Raw genomic sequence first — 16366 nt, 5'->3', positions numbered from 1 at the left:
CTGTGTAAATTCTTCTAATTTATTTTCAATATAAAACCTAACCTTATAAAAATAGATATTTTTTTCTAAAATACAAAACAATAATCTCAACTTACCATAATATTATATACTTTGTTTATATAAATCTTACAAAAGTACAAAATATACAAGTTTAGACGTTAATAAACTCGACGCTGATACGAATTAAAACAAGCCAAGTACCAACTATAGAAGTTAGAATGCCAATTTAACTTTGTAATAACGGAGGTTCTTTTATCATACGATATCTAAGAGAGGCTGAATGGCTCTGGCTCTGTGTGACGGCGGATAAATGATAATTACTTACTTATTACTTAAATTTAAGTTAACTGTTGTTCTTGTGAAGCTAAATTCTATTACATTTTATAATATTATTACTAGTTTTTACAAGCGGCTTTGGTTGTCAAAAGGTAATGAATAAGAGTTGTTAAAGGTACAAAGCACTCTCGAGGAGTGCAGTAAATGAACTATATAACGCAATAAGATTTTTTCAATTCGATCCTGTTCTTCCTGAGATCAGCGCGTTCAAACAAACGAACGATTCAGCTTTATAATAATTTAAGTAATTAAATATAGAAAGCATAGAAGTAAAGAAAACGCAACTCAACGACGCACTTTGATTTAATACAACAGTGAGAATCGAATCTACAACCGTCGCGAATTAGGAGCTGTGCTGCTGCGAAATAAAGATAATAATTGACTGTCAAGGTCGGTACGTGTACCATATGAGGCTATGAGCATTAGCTACACGAGCTGAACGCCTCAGTCGTCGTGTCATACGAGCCTACCTTAATTCCGGGTAATATTCTAGTTACAATTACAAGTCTCTAATACTCAGTAAGTGTCAATGTCACACGTGAGGTGGTTGCGTCTTTATTTTAAGATGATTCTTAATTCTGTCTCTAATAATTTTGTTTTAAATTACAGTTTGTCTATAATTTTTGGCAAAGCGAAATTATTATATTTTTAGACATATCTATGGTAAGCTAGCGCTGCGCTTTATTTATGACAACAACGAACAACTGTTATGTTATAGCTAGGTAAGTAGGTACCTACACAATAATCTTTTTTGTATTTGAATTTAGTTTAATATATTTTCATTTTTCCTAATAAAAAATATATTTCTAAAAATACTTAATTGTTTTTTGGTACTTACAAGAGGTCTGTGGTGGGAGTGCGGCGGCGTATCATCTGTACTCCTATCGATATCTGGATTCGACTGGCACATCAGTTCCAGGGGTTCGTTTTTCACTTCATCAATGAGCCTGGGGGATGGAGACGAGCTCGAATTGGAAATGCCGTTCCCGTTGTTCCCTTGTTCGTGGGCGCGAGTGTTGTTGACCATTGAGTGATTTTTTGTTGAGAAATCATGAATCTGAGGCTGGTCATTGTTGTTGTCGTGGCGGGCTCGCTTGATGACGTCAGGGGAGTTGTCAGCTGAGCGGGACATGCGGCGTGGTGGGAGATTAATGCGGCGCAAGATAGGAGGAGGATGGAGGAGAGCTTCCTCTAGTTTATCAGTATAAATCGGAGTGTGAGGAGTTTGAGGAGTGTGTGCAGGATGGGGAGGAGTGTGTGGAGAGGACGCGGCAGCTGCAGCTGCTCGAGCGATGTTCTGCACGAGAGGCTGTAGACAAATGTCAATAATTTTGTTAGGTTTACGCTGTATTCTACATTCAACAGGGACACTCTGTTTGCCACGGACCACCGAATTTCCGAGACATTGCCTGTTAAGTGGAGCCAGTGAGATTAGATTTTGTTTTAAATGTGAAATGTCGAATTTTTTTTAAAATACACTGTACTATAAAAATGTATTAGTCAAAGTATTATATATTAATATATTGTAAATTTATTTTAACACCATTTGCATATTGAAAGCATAGCTAATTAATTCATTGGTACCGTATATCTAATGTACCTAATAGTGCACACGTCTAGACGAACATATCTAATAACAATGCTACATATTGATGCTCTTTGTTTTTTTATAATTTCAGGACAGCGTTTGGCTATGCGGGATATATCCCGCACACGCAGGGTATACAGAGGGAACCTGGGAAACTAGTGTCTATTTTCCTACCCCCCGTCGTCTTTGCGTGTTAAGCGGTGGAACTCAAAGTTGCGCTTTGCCTGGTTTCCTAAGCGAGGAAATAATATTACTAAATATTTCAATTCTCTGAGTAGCAATCGAACCCACAACCGCCGCGCCACAACTGGCTTTAAATATATAGATATCAAATACATAACTAAAAATATACAATATTTTAATTAGTGAATTAAGTTACTAAAAATTTGATAGTTTTACTAAGTAGGTAGGTAAAGGTAAACTTACTCCCTGGGCATCATCGTTCTGTGTCAGACCAGACACGCGTAGCACTTCGGCGGTCTTCAAAAATGATGGTAGGCTCTGTCTATGGACATTCACTTCCCCGTGGTAGATGAACTCCACCAGGGCCAGGAGATCCGTGAAAGCGACGTCCTGGAGCACGATGACAGGGTGCTTGCATGGTGTTGACTGGAAGGTTAATGGAATTATAGAAAGCTTATATTTTTTGTTATTAAGACATTGTTTGTTTTTTCAGGAAATAATGTATTTACTGTAAATGGATTATTTAATTAAAAAAAAAGCAATTCGATTCAGTAGTTAGATAAGCGTGTTCAACTAAGGAAATTCTCGAATTTTATAATTTTTGTATAGGTCTTATCTTATTAGTTCAACTTATTTGAGCGATTATCGTCAAGTCAGGTTGGCCGAGTGGTCTAAGGCGCCAGATTTAAGCTCTGGTTCCCGATTGGGAGCGTGGGTTCGAACCCCACACCTGACAAATTTTTTCCTTATATTTTTAGTATTTTTTTAAAATTATTTTTATTATTAATTTTTTTTTACTTATTTTTATATGATATGAAGAAAGCACACTTTTTATTTAGTTAAATTGTTTTTTTATAATAAACTATTTTTTTAACATATTAGATATTTTTTTATTTTATTGTGCTATTAATATATTCTCATTCATGGCATTTTTTAAATTGTGCCGTCCTTTTAAAAAAGGCATTAAAATGCCACAGGCGGAGCACAGTGTCAAGACTGTTTTCTGTTTTAGCCTCAACTTTCGAAACATTGCGTGTTAATTGGTGGAACTCTACCCAACTCAACTAAAGCGAGGATATTCACAATAGTATTTAAAATTTTAATACCACGATTGGGAGTCGAACCCACATTCGTTGCGTTTACAGTCCCAGACCACCGCGCCACGACTGCCTCACATTGAGAAACACTTGTGTAATTCGGTACATACGTGAGAATTAAAATGATTCATAACATTTTGCAATATAATATTTAGCTGATTTCGCCCGACGATTGTTTCGTATATTTAAACATAATTGATGAATGAATGGACGTAGGTTTTATGAATAAATTACTATAAATATATGATTTGAGAACTTAGTGTGACTGTAAACGGGCGGGTGTGGGTTTGATTTTCATTCGGGAGACTGAATTATTTAAATTATTTATTTTATCGCTCTAATAACAAGGCAAATCGCGGTGTTCAGTTCTGCCACACAATGCCTCGAGAATTCGGTGGTGCCTGGTACCCTTCTATGTGAAGCTAAAAAAAATTAAAGTATTGTTTACGTCCAGAAACGCTTATTATCGTTCAACTTATGTTACATCGTATGTTTAACGTCATTTAACCTTTAATTACTCATCTCATATAATAGAAAAAACTATATTGTACTTAGTTGATTTTTTTTATTTTTTTCCTTTGACTCCAAAATTTTTTTAAACTTTTTTCTGTAAGGTATCTCGCATACAGCAGAAACCAAGGCAACTAACTAAACCTGCATGCCTGCCTTCATGCATGCATGTGTCATACACAACTCTTATTTATTTCCCTTTTGCCATAATCAAAGAACCATACCATACCATATTTCTCTTTTACGCTAGTAACAATATATGTACATCATACAATATCTTATATTACTAGTAACTATATGGTGGTCATACTATACCGACTTACTATTTAAAATATTATGTAAATATTTGCGCAGTTTTTTTAGGAAAATGACAGCAATTTTGTGAATAGTGAATAGATTTGTCACGTCATTTGAAATATTCTATATTATAGGCACTCATTTATGTTCTGTTGGTTGGTACATATGTTTAATTTATACTATGTAATGTAAATGTAAATAAATATTTTTTTAATGTCTACCTACATTTTTGAAACATTATTTTGTGACTTTTAATTGAATTTTTACAATATACCTATAAATAGTGCAGTGTAGGTATGTATGCAAATTAAAATGTAATAATTAAGTAATCGAAGAAATGTCTATTAATATAACATGTATATATGTAGGTACGTAATTTCCCCGTAACATAAATCGGAGAGATTTCTGCGGAACGGGGTTAACGTATTATCATAATTAATTACCTTGAACTAAAAAAAGGTATATGGACATATATAAAAAAAAATAGTAATTATTATTTTTAATTTGTTTCAAGCAATGTCTCAATGTCTGTCTAAACCAAACAAAAAAAATCGTTGAAAGCACTAAAAAGTAAACAAAGCAACTAGAAAAGATCTTCAGACGCTAGAAAATGTTTTCTTGAATCAATCAATCAAATAAGAAAATTATTAAAACCGATTCATCCGTTAGGGAGCTACGATGCCACAGACAGACATACACGTCAAACCTATAACACTGACACTACTAAATAACCCACCTTTAGCAGTTCCCTGAAATAAGGGCTGCAGGCGGACAGCACCACCCTGTGTGCCTTCAAACTCTTTCCATCACACGCGAGGGTGACATCTACGAAGTCCTCATCGTCCCTCAGGTTCTCGAAGGCGCTTGTTATGCTACTCTGATAATTATTCCACCGGAGACAAAAGTGCTGTGTGTCCACCATCTTGTTATCTTGTAGTCTTCAATTATCGAGTCATGTGATATCTGTGGACAATAACATTATAGATTTTAATATAATTTTGTAGGTAGGAGACAATAGGTTGTTTTGCTATCAGAACTAAAAGAAAATAAAAATAATTCAATCTTTTGAGTGGAAATCGAACTCGCAACAATCGTTTGCAGTCTGACGCTGAGCCGCCGCGAATCTTTATAGGTAAAATACATATTTTAGATAATATTATATGAGTATAATTAAAGGATATAAATACTGTAATTTTAATAAAATTAAAAGGAAAACGCATTGTTCAATTCTATTCTAATATTAAACAAATTCTAGTAAGTCAAGAAGGACATATTTGATTATGCTTTATATTTAGTCACTTTCCTCCTATTTTATCAGACACTAACTTCGCCACCTTTGCCTCGACACCAGAGCGAAGAAATGAAAATATTAAATATTTCATTTCTTCGAGTGGGAATCGAACCCACGCACGTCACACGCTTGTGCCCCTGCACCACGAAATTTCAGCTCCACTGCCCAAGCCTAAGTTAATAAGAGTTTTACCGTCACCTAATTCAAAATGATTTTTTCTACTATTGTAAGTACGCCTTCGTACTTTATAGTAATGAATGTGATGTTAGTTCTAGACAGGCTGAGATCGTTTCGTTTTTTATTTCCATTTTTTTTATCAGTTCAAGTTGTTTGTACAATTATATTATACTAGGAACTTTTGGTTATCTAAACGTGAAAACCATCGTTAGTCAGTTAGTAGAAGTCTTGGTCCAGATTTATCAGGGGTCACAGATTCATTTTATAGGTTTGTTGTGCGAAAGTAATAAATTATTTGAAAAACAGTTGTCATAACACTATAGTCTTAATTATTCTTAATTAAATGACGCCTTCGTGTGCGTGGTCGAAGGTCTTAGGATAATGATTATAATATAGTCATATTATGATCGCTTCGCTTGTAAGACTAGGTGCGGTGTTGGGTTACACTAATTCGGTCAAAAAACGGAGAAAAGAGTATCTAACTCCAGTTTTCTTCGTAACATATTAAATACTAATACTTCGTAACATGCTAATACTTGACAGAGTGTGAAGCTGAAAGGACTCCTTTGCCTACCATGCACGCGTAAAAAATAGCTTCACGCTTTGTATAGAGAAGGCAGCTTTAGTGTTAGATCACTCCCACTTCCCGCCCAAGTTTTGAGACATTTCACCTAATTTTCGAGACATTGCTTTATCTTTAAGGACAATTTAAATATAATCATTTCCGATTGAAACATACAACCATCGCGTTTAAGTTCACACGCTAACCTCAAAAGTTCTTGTTTCCGAGTATAATAGAGCCTTATCATGTCATCCTTAAATAGAAGACACTTATAATTATATTAATATTGTATATTGATTGCAATAATTGCGTAAAAATGGGACATATATGCAATAATTTATAATGTCATAAACAACGTGCTATCTCATTTTTTATCGTTTGACCTCTTTTCTTAATCACTATTTTATAATCTATTTTATACTATTGTTGTTTTTTTTTTAATTATAAGAATTTATTTATGCCTAAGATCGGAAGATGTCTTTATAACATAAGAAGTTTGCCATAGTTACTGGAGGCATTACGTGTTGAGGGGCGAAACTCAACGACGCGCTTTGCCTCGTTAAATGCGCGAAGAAATTAAAATATTAAATATTTCATTTCCTCGAATGGGAAACGAACCCATGTCGCGTTTACAGGCGCATGCCTCTATGATAGCGCTACGACTGGGAGTGTTTATTTTCATCTCATTTTAAGTAAGCATTGTCTTGTAGGTTTTCTTGAATGTTGTTGCTTATAAGGGATTCAGCGAAATTCTTAGGACAATACTACTTAAAAACTTTTGGGAACAAAAACTACCTTCGTTTTCTATTGTTATCCAAAATAAAAGTTTTTCTTATATAAATCAGTAGCGTAGGCTTTGGGTTAATTTGTTTTATAATTAGAAAAAAAATATTTTAATTTTAGTTCCAATTATTATTTTTTACATTAATCTTTTCAATATTGTATATTATTACACCATTACATGCAGTTATGCATTGTCAAGTTACATATAAATGTCCGTAATGTTAGGTTTACGGTTCTTAATTTTTAAGTTTGAGATATTAATTTTAATTATAAAAGCATTTCTGCCTCACATTTTCGTTTAGCTTCACGCAGTAGGCAGAGAGTAAAGTAGTGTTAAGGTACTCTGTTTCCCATTGTCCGCCTAGTATTTGGGCCCATTGCATGTTGAGTGGTGAAACACAACGTCGCACTTTGCCTTGTTACCAGATCGAGGAAATGAAAATCAATCATTTCACCGATTCGGAATCGAATCCACAACCATCGCGTTTACAGATTATTCCTCAAATTTTTCCAACAAACCATAATTAACAGACTTGTACGTGCTACAACTACAAATAAAAATTGGAATTAGAAGTTTTTAAACATTCGTAGACAATAAAGCAGTAACAATGCTGATCGTGTTACTGACGGTATGCAATCTACGAGTCTACATCAACATGCTCTTTTTGTCTTTACTTATTTTTTACTTGGATTTTTTAAGTTATTTTTTTTCTTTTTTACTTTGCTTCACGGTGTATCCCGCATATAGTAGGTTAGACAAGGGCAATTCAGTGTTAAGACACTCCGTACATGCGTACATGTTGTGGAATTCAACGTCGCTTTTTGAATTGGGATCAGACACTGTCAGTTTCCGCCGCAAACTTAAAATATAAGTTGTTATACGTTGAGATTTCTAGTATTTCGTGTTTAAGAGTATTAAAATGATTAATCATACATTATACAGATCTAAAAGGACCGTATTGTAGTCTAAATATAAGGGTTGTACAATAACTTCAAGCCCCACCTATTTGTTAGACTTCACAAGACTAAGAGACTTTGCAAATTTTATCTATTCAGAAACTGTGAAAAGATTCTCTTTGATTTGTGTCTCAAGTTAAAAGATTTTAATTGAATTATTATCGTCGTCCACTAATTTGTTTGTTTGGACTCTACGAGAGACGATTAGTCGTGTTATGGAAACTCCTGCCTTGTCCCTTTCCTGTAGAAATTTCACGAAATTCCTATAACTGTCTAAGCAAGCAAAAAATTTTTCTTCTTAATATTGTCTAACAATTAATGAGTAACAGAATAATTTTATGATATTTCTTTACCAGATTTTTTAAATCTAAGCTGTCATATATTAGAATAGGCAGAAAAAAACCCGGTGTTAAAACGTGTTAAAGACATTTCAAAGCAGAGAATTGCCAATAATTCATTCCCCACATCGAGGATTAACCTATTACCCATCACTTGTAGAGTCAGATGTCGTTGCACTTCAGCACAATGGGAATGGGACAGGTTACTAATAACCTAGCTAATTACTAATAATATATTAGGTACCATAAGTATAAATATCAACGAAATTTCCCATATTAGTAGGGTCAGATGTAAGATTAATTAATCCAAAATATTTGTGTTCGCATTATCTTTCATTGTATTACTAACGGCAGAACTAACGAAAAAAAAAAATTATTTGTCATTTCACTTGTACCACTCTTTAGCACTCTTTAGCGGAATTCTTCTGGACAGTTCGTTTTAGTCATATTTAAAAAAACACCGTACATCTTTTGAATAAATCAATCCTTTTTGTGTTTTTCACACCTCTTACAAAAGATTTACATGTAGAGATAAATAAACGTTTACAATTCAAATAAGTATATAAGGGCTAGGGGCGGTCTAATAATATAATGTAAGCGAATACCTATGTGGTTATTTTAACTTTAGTAATTTAATGTGTTTTTTTTTAATATATTTGAACACGCGCCTTCGACGTTATCCACGAGATCCGGTACCTACGCTACGTTAAAATTTGTATACATTTCTAGAATACTTATATAGCGGTTTTAATTTTTAATGTCATTAAAAGCTAAATCAAAAAAATTAAATGATTTTAATATTTTTGATTTAGTTAAAATCTAAAACCGACCTAGTGCGAGTTGGACTCGAGCACAAAGTGTTTGCCTTAGCGGTAACAAAAATACATCATCTGTGAAAAAAAACAACTGTCTATTTCTCACGGAACGGTACGGAACCCTAAAATTTTTTTTTACCCACCGTTATTATCTTTCCTTAACTATTTTTTATATATATAAGCATGATATACATTTTATATAATACTTATTTTGTTATTAATATATTTTATCAATACATTACTTAGATAAAGATTTAGAAATTATATTATAACGGCATTAGACTATCATATAATGATTAATTATTATTTATAATTGATTCTTTTACGTTGCATTGATAAATGTAAATGATAATGCATTATATTGAAAAATGTGGGATGTGAAGGAGTAGCGGAGCGGCACAGTGTCTGACTGTAAGCGCGGCGGTTGTGGGTACGATTTCCACTCTAGGGAACGCATTGTCTTCCTTTCCTGTGTGGGCGAGTTTAGCCACTCACAATGTCTCGAAAGTGGACGGAAAGTGGGAAACGGAGTGACTTAACACTAGTTTCCTCCTTATTACACTGCTACACGCGGGATATAGCTTATATATCAATATTATCACTATGCAAAAATGAATAAACAATATGGTTATAATATATAAAATATCTCGTGAAGCATACGTTTTAATAGTCAAAATATCCTTCCTGCTACCAAAGTTATCAAATATTCAAATTATAATTCTACTAATATATAATAGCCAAATGTAGCCAATAGCTATTTAATAACTAAACTCGGTTAGTTATTTAAAATAATAGGGGTATAATTCGATAATATAGTATAGCATTCACTAAGTGCTGCGTTAAGTTCGGCCAGTGAATACGCAATGTATCTAATCGTCGTATTAAACATATCCACTCTGATTTTTTTGCTCTGATAAAGAGGCAAAGTGCGGGGTTCTGTTACGCCATTCAACACGCAACACGCTGAAAGTGGGAAATGTGTCTTCATGAAAATGGATTGCCTTAACACTAGGTTCCCAGATTTCCTCTGCTATGTGCAAGATATATCGTGAAGTTAAAGAAAAAAAAAAGAATGGGAACTAGGACTAATTTATTATATAATATCACAAAAATATACAGTAAAACATTTTATATAACAAATTGATGTTGTGAACAGTATTAGAAGCGGGTACATCACCAGGCCGATAGCCGGCTGTTATCGCGTTTTTTTTGTAAATTTAGCGCTTTATCAAAAACCTAGGCTACCTGATATCTTATCAGCTGTATAGTTTAGGTTTCGGAATGTTTCTAGCATAAAATAATGAATTATTCGAATCATATGATATTTTTTGGTTATGTTAAAACATGGACGCCGTTGTGGCGAAGCGACACGAAAGCGAAGCTTCTTCTCCTTACATAAATTGTAGACTACGTGTTATTCTAATGTATAAGCTAAAAAAAATTATTACTGTAAAATCATTCATCATCAGTAGTTTTTACGTGAAAAGGGGACAGACGAACTCACAAATTTTCTCATTTTTTACCTTCACGCTGTATCCCGCACATGTCAGGGTAGGTAGAGAGAACCTAGTGCCAGATATTCCATTCTTCGTTTTTCTGTTTCCACCGAATTATGGAAGCATGGTTTTTTGAATTTTTATATCAATTAAAATATTAAATATTTAATTTTCTCGAGTGGAAATCGAATTCACAATCCACATGCTTGGCGCCATGACTGGTATTTTTCACATTAATGGTATAGTAGGATAAATAGGATATATCGAATCAACAATCATCGTATCTACAGACCAGTGCCGTTTCAAGAGGGCCTCTTAAATAATTTATATACGAATAAAATTTTTTTTTAAATTTTTATTACTTGTAAACGAAATATGGTCTAGATATCATGTTATCTTTTCATAATACTATATTTAGATTTTCACATACATAAATATGTATAATGATATTCTCATTATAATATGCAAAAAATATGTATAAAAGTATAAGCATATCAATAATTGAACAGGTGTTTCTCAAAGAGTAACAATAGAGTTTGCGTTTTAGTTTAATCTATATAAAACTCTGTTATTGAGTCCAAATTGCGAGACGCAGAACTCTGAAATTTAGAATGAGGTGTGAAGGCGTGAGCAAGAAGATGTTGCGATTTTTTTACGGGGACGGAAAAAAGCAACAATTAAGTTCACGCAGACGGAGTCGTCAGCTATAATTAGTGCTTATATAATAAAAAACGATCAAATATACCTGTCTAAAGATGACATATTTTACCATTATTAACTAACCTTTAAATAAAATGAAAATAATTAAAAATTGTATAGACATATGACAGATTTAAAATGCCAACTAGATAAATCCAACATAAAAAATGTTTCAATTCAAACCAGTAGTCTTGGATATTCCCGGCAGATAGATCCCGGCAAATTCTTAAAAAAAATAAAGGGTAACGTGAATTTATAAGAAAAATATCAACTGTCTATCGAGTGATTCTGAAACCGTATGTGCAAATATAGATAATATTTAAATATAACTAATTATGTCAATATGACATCAGCTGTGAAATAAGGCGAAACTAATTTTATTAAATAAGAAAATATTCTAATAAGTGAATTTAATTTAATTTAGTTTTAAGCTGTATCTCGCATATAGCAGGGTAGGAAGAATAAAACTAGTAGCGTTATATTTTTTCTACATATACACGGACTTCAACGCCGCGTCTTGTCTAGTTACCAATTCATATATTTAAATATTATATTTAAAAAAATGAAATATTGAATAATTACGTAAGGAGTAAATTCACTTTAGAATTAAAAAAATATCGACTCGAACAGATTATATTTGTCCACTTTACTTTAAGGGAAAAAGCGTGAAGCTGCGATACAAAATATATTAATTTCAAATCGACAGTAATAAAAAAATTGCACTAAATAAGTCTAAAATACAACACCGTTATCACAAAAAGTACTAAAAACTTAGGTTTTATCTACTTATAGTTTAGTGTCAGAGCTCAGACGTCGTGACCGGGGCGATATCAAAAATCGACATTATTATAATAGGTTTTTTTAAATACATATTATATCTATCTATTAATTGGCGTTGCTCCAGCAAAGATTAAAACAAAGAGATAAATAACAAAGTGTATGCATTTGTTTTTTTTTTAAATATTTTTTTCTTATCTATCGATATCGGTTTTGAAATAAAGAAGCCACTAAGCTTTCATTTATCATATATTTTTCTCTGTGTGTCTATTTTTCTCGGTGGCGGAACTGAACGTTACGATTTGTCTTGATCAGTGTGAAGAAATGAAAATAAATTCATCCCTCTGAGTGGGAATCGAACTCACAAGTGGTAATTTTAAGAAATCTTCTATTAGTGCTCCCCTATATTCCTTAAGGTTCCTATAAAATTTCAGCGTTCCACTCTTCTTTTGTCTTCTTTGTCTATTTTTCTTTAACAAAGATCATACATTCAAAGAAAAATCATTTATATTGAAATGTATTCATATTTACATATGTTACATGTTTTCTTTATATTATCTTAAAATTACAACGTTATTAAAATCGAACCTAAACTTATCAGATAACTCGATTTGCACAAGTCATTCGTTATCTGATGCGTTTACATTTGAGAAATTTGCTGAATATTTTGGTACCATTTTTTATGTTTACCGCTTTTTTTTTCATTTACCAGAAAGGGCAGAGAAAACCTATTATCAAGACACTCTGTTCTCATCTTTCCGCCCATATTTGGTGACAGTGCGTGTTAAGTGACGAATTATTAATTTCCTCGAATAGTAATCGAACCCTCAATCATCTAGCTTACAGTTAGACGCTGTCAGTGCTGCCCTGGGCCAGGATAGTTAATGTGTACATTTGAATCTTTATAAAAGTGATTACTAAATCGTATTTTTAGTATACCTATATATAATTTTACAAAATTTTAACTCAACCTACCTCTATAAACGCAACTGTCCTCTTAAATGGAACAGTTTTTCTTAAATCTGCAAGGAAAATATTTTTTCTTTTATTATAATGTCTATATACGTATTTAGGTGAACGCCGTTATGTTATCATTATTGTTGTATATATTGTTAATCGACTAATCTAGTGATGAGGTAAAGTGACTTTGGTTGCCAGGACTCTAGGAAAGTGTACAACGTAGTGATCTTTCACTAAATTCTCTTTGTTTTTTCCTTATATGTAGGTAACACTATTAATATATTAATTATTTGAAGCCGTCGTGGTGCAAAGGTGTAACTGTAACGCATCGGTTGTGGGTTCGATCCCCACTCGAGGGAGTGAATTATCATTATTTAATATTTATTTCTTCGCTCTGGCAATAAAATGAAAGCCCGGCGTTGTTTTCTGCCACTCAACACGCAATGCCTCGAAAATTCAGCGGAAAGTAGGGAACGGAGTGTCTTAACATTAAGCTATTTCGTAGTTTAGTGAAGCTGATTTGATTTATTTTCAATAAAAAATGTTGTCTCTCGTCGTAGTATATAAATTGGTAATATCGTTCAAGTCATTTAAAACCAAAACCGTAGCTTCATTAACTTACGTAACAAAAGCCTTTAAAGCTCCATTCACAACGCACACATACAAAGCACACCTATTTACATACGACCACACACGACACCCACACGTAGATACTAGACACGCTATTGGCCCACTTTCGCTTTCGCACAGAGCCTACATAGTTGAAATACCAAATGAAATGCTCTGGTTGGCCATTCAAAATTTGACCTTCATTCTGATTGGTTGATTCTCGCTCATATACTTGCTGTTTACGGAAATAATGTATAGAGCCTCCGTAGTTTCCGGGCCTTCAAAACTTATATGTAAACGCCTTCACGTTTGATCGAGTTTGTGATAGTTAGTTCACGTTATTGTTATCAATGTAGGCTTGGCTTCAATTTTATACATACCTATATAATAATAACAAATATTTTTTGATTATATGTAAAAATGTACACTGTATATAAACTACAAGAGCAAATATAACTAGCCTATAAAACCATTTGGGAGGACATGCTTTTTTAGACTTGTGAAAATATTTCAAGTATCCTTATTTAATAACATTATTCCTTTTAAATTTAAATAATTCCAAATAAACAATTATTGAATTACGTTGCAATCTGCCTGTAGCAGGGTAGGCAGAGGTAGTCTAGTATTGAAACACTCAAAAACTGCTCACCACTTTAAGTCGAATTCTGGAAGCATTGCTTCTCGATACTAGAGCGAAGAAATCAAAACATTAAATATTTAATTTCCTCAAGTGTGAATCGAACCCACATCCTGTTGCGTTTACACTCGCATGCTTAATCCCCAGAGCCGCAGACGCAGTAATGATATTGTATGTGTGAAGCAAGTAATCATTTACTTAAGATTGTAACTAGTTGACAAACAAAATATGTTGCTAACATAAGTTAAGCGATATAACCCAAAAATGAGAATAAAAAAATTAAACGTCAAAAAATTTGAAACACATTTTGAATCATCTAAGAGATTGCTTTTGTGCATTAGTAGCGAAACATACGCGGCTTGGCTCGCTTAACGTTAGCTATATTATAGCCAAATTATACAAAAACCAAACTATAAAATGTATATTATTTATTAGTAGGTTTCAGCTTTGCCGATAACATTAGCTAAGTCTACAATTGTACTAAAAGAGCATAAACTAGAAAACTCCACAAAATGAACTTTGTTAAATTAAAATATTGAGTTAAGTAAACAATTTTGTTACATTATCAGCATTACAAGGAGTCCATTTTTTTCAAAGTCAAATGTTATCAAAGCATAGAACCACTCTTTCTTCGAACACGTGCTGATATAAAAATAGACAGTCATTTTTGCAAATGTAGTATCTACCTACTAAGTACATTTTTTGTTTTATTTGCTTCATGCTGTATCCCACATTTAGTTCAAGACGTTGCGTGTGGAGTGGCGAAACTTAACGCCACTCTTTGAAAATATGATTTATCACTCCAATGAATGTCAATGTACATAACGTAAGTGAAAAACAGAGTGATTTATCACTATATTTCCTATCTCCTCAAATGTAACAGGTAAATGAAAATATTTTATACAATACGGGAACTCTACATTTAAAATTGACGTATGTAATAGCCTTGTATATAGTTATTTATAGAGACCGATAGAAAGGCATTAATAATTAAATAAATTAATAATATTTAATGTGAACAATAAAGTGCTTTTTAACATAATAATTGTTACAATTGTTATTATTCTTCCTTATTACATTAGGTTTTTGACCCGAGCAATGACACTATTATATGATAGCTGATAGCACTAGTTGATGTTCTTGAAAATTTGCTTCTAATAAATGAAGATTCTAAACGTGTTTTAAATGTAGTCATATTTAAAGTAAGCACTGTAGATTCGGCTATTATCGGCTGGGGTAACGATTTATTTTCATTTCTTCGCTCTAGTGTTGAGGCAAAGGCCCGCAACATGTCACTTTTACAGTCACACGCTCGTGCCCTGGCGTACCAGGACAGGCCACGAAAATGTATTTCTTATTTATTTAAAAAATTATAATAACTAATAATACTATGCTATGAGTAGAAATATTTTTATGTGTTACTGTTTTTTTTTATATTTGTCTAAATAACATGATCAAAGATAATTTTTACAAGTATACCTGGAGGAAAAATATGGCAATATATTATGTAGGTTTTTATTTTCAAATAGTAGAGTGCAGAATGAAGTGTTTTATCTCTCTTTTATTTCACTCTATTTTCTTAGCAAAACATGCGTAAACATCTGTAATGAAAGTGCTAAAACGTTTAGATTCCAGTCTTGCGGCTAGAAATGTCTATGTTTGCGAACTAATATTTAGACAGCGTATTAAAAACGCGATAACATTGCACTGCAGCTAGTGCTGTGGCGTGATAGTCGATGGATTACTTTATATATTCGTTTCTATTAAAAATTTTTCGAATTCGTTTGAATATTAATTAATATTATGATTAATGACTCATTACTTTTTCGTGTATTATATTCAATTTAATACCGAAGTTTTTTTTATTACATATTTTTTACTACATATCCAATCCAAAAAAACTAAAAAGACAAATTAAATTTTATATTTTTAAACAAAAAAAATAACAGCCATTCATTATAAAATTACGTAATTCATGTAAATATAAATTACATAAGCGAGTACAGCAAATAAAATACAGATAATAAGCGTGACCGTTATCAGATTATCGATGTCGACGCGTCACATCACTAACCTAGGGCAGGGCCACTTATCAGTGTAGGAGATTGTGCGAAATATATGAAAAAATATCACTACAGATAACGTGTGCCGAATTATAGTAGATTAGACTATTTTATTTTTTTTCTATTTCACTATTATTCTTGTTGACCTAGAATTGTTATAAAATAATTATCATGTGAATGTTTGATGCTAC

General features: G+C 32.7%; 1 protein-coding gene and 1 non-coding gene across 10 annotated transcripts in view; one reads left to right on the top strand and one right to left on the bottom strand.

Moving 5' to 3' along the window:
• The window catches only part of br (broad-complex core protein), a 102990-nt gene that overhangs the window by 14721 nt on the left and 71903 nt on the right, over positions 1 to 16366 (bottom strand). For all 9 annotated transcript variants that reach the window (XR_014878531.1, XR_014878532.1, XM_085194030.1 and 6 more), the window contains 3 exons: positions 4748 to 4974; positions 2351 to 2533; positions 1175 to 1645 (listed from right to left, as the gene is read on the bottom strand). Coding sequence is in view for 7 of the 9 variants with exons in the window: in XM_085194030.1 (XP_085050156.1) it covers positions 1175 to 1645; positions 2351 to 2533; positions 4748 to 4933 (840 nt within the window). In the remaining 2 variants the exon portion in view is untranslated. The remainder of the gene's footprint in view (positions 1 to 1174; positions 1646 to 2350; positions 2534 to 4747; positions 4975 to 16366) is intronic.
• On the top strand, positions 2760 to 2843 carry TRNAL-UAA (transfer RNA leucine (anticodon UAA)). The gene has a single exon. It is a non-coding gene; the product is annotated as a tRNA-Leu (tRNA).

The sequence above is a fragment of the Heliconius melpomene genome, chromosome 12 (assembly GCF_056956725.1).
Source record: "Heliconius melpomene rosina isolate 202511_hmr_F chromosome 12, ASM5695672v1, whole genome shotgun sequence".
In the NCBI taxonomy this organism is placed as follows: domain Eukaryota; kingdom Metazoa; phylum Arthropoda; class Insecta; order Lepidoptera; family Nymphalidae; genus Heliconius; species Heliconius melpomene.
Note: the sequence above shows the minus strand (reverse complement) of the source record. Positions and strands in the feature narration are given on the sequence as shown.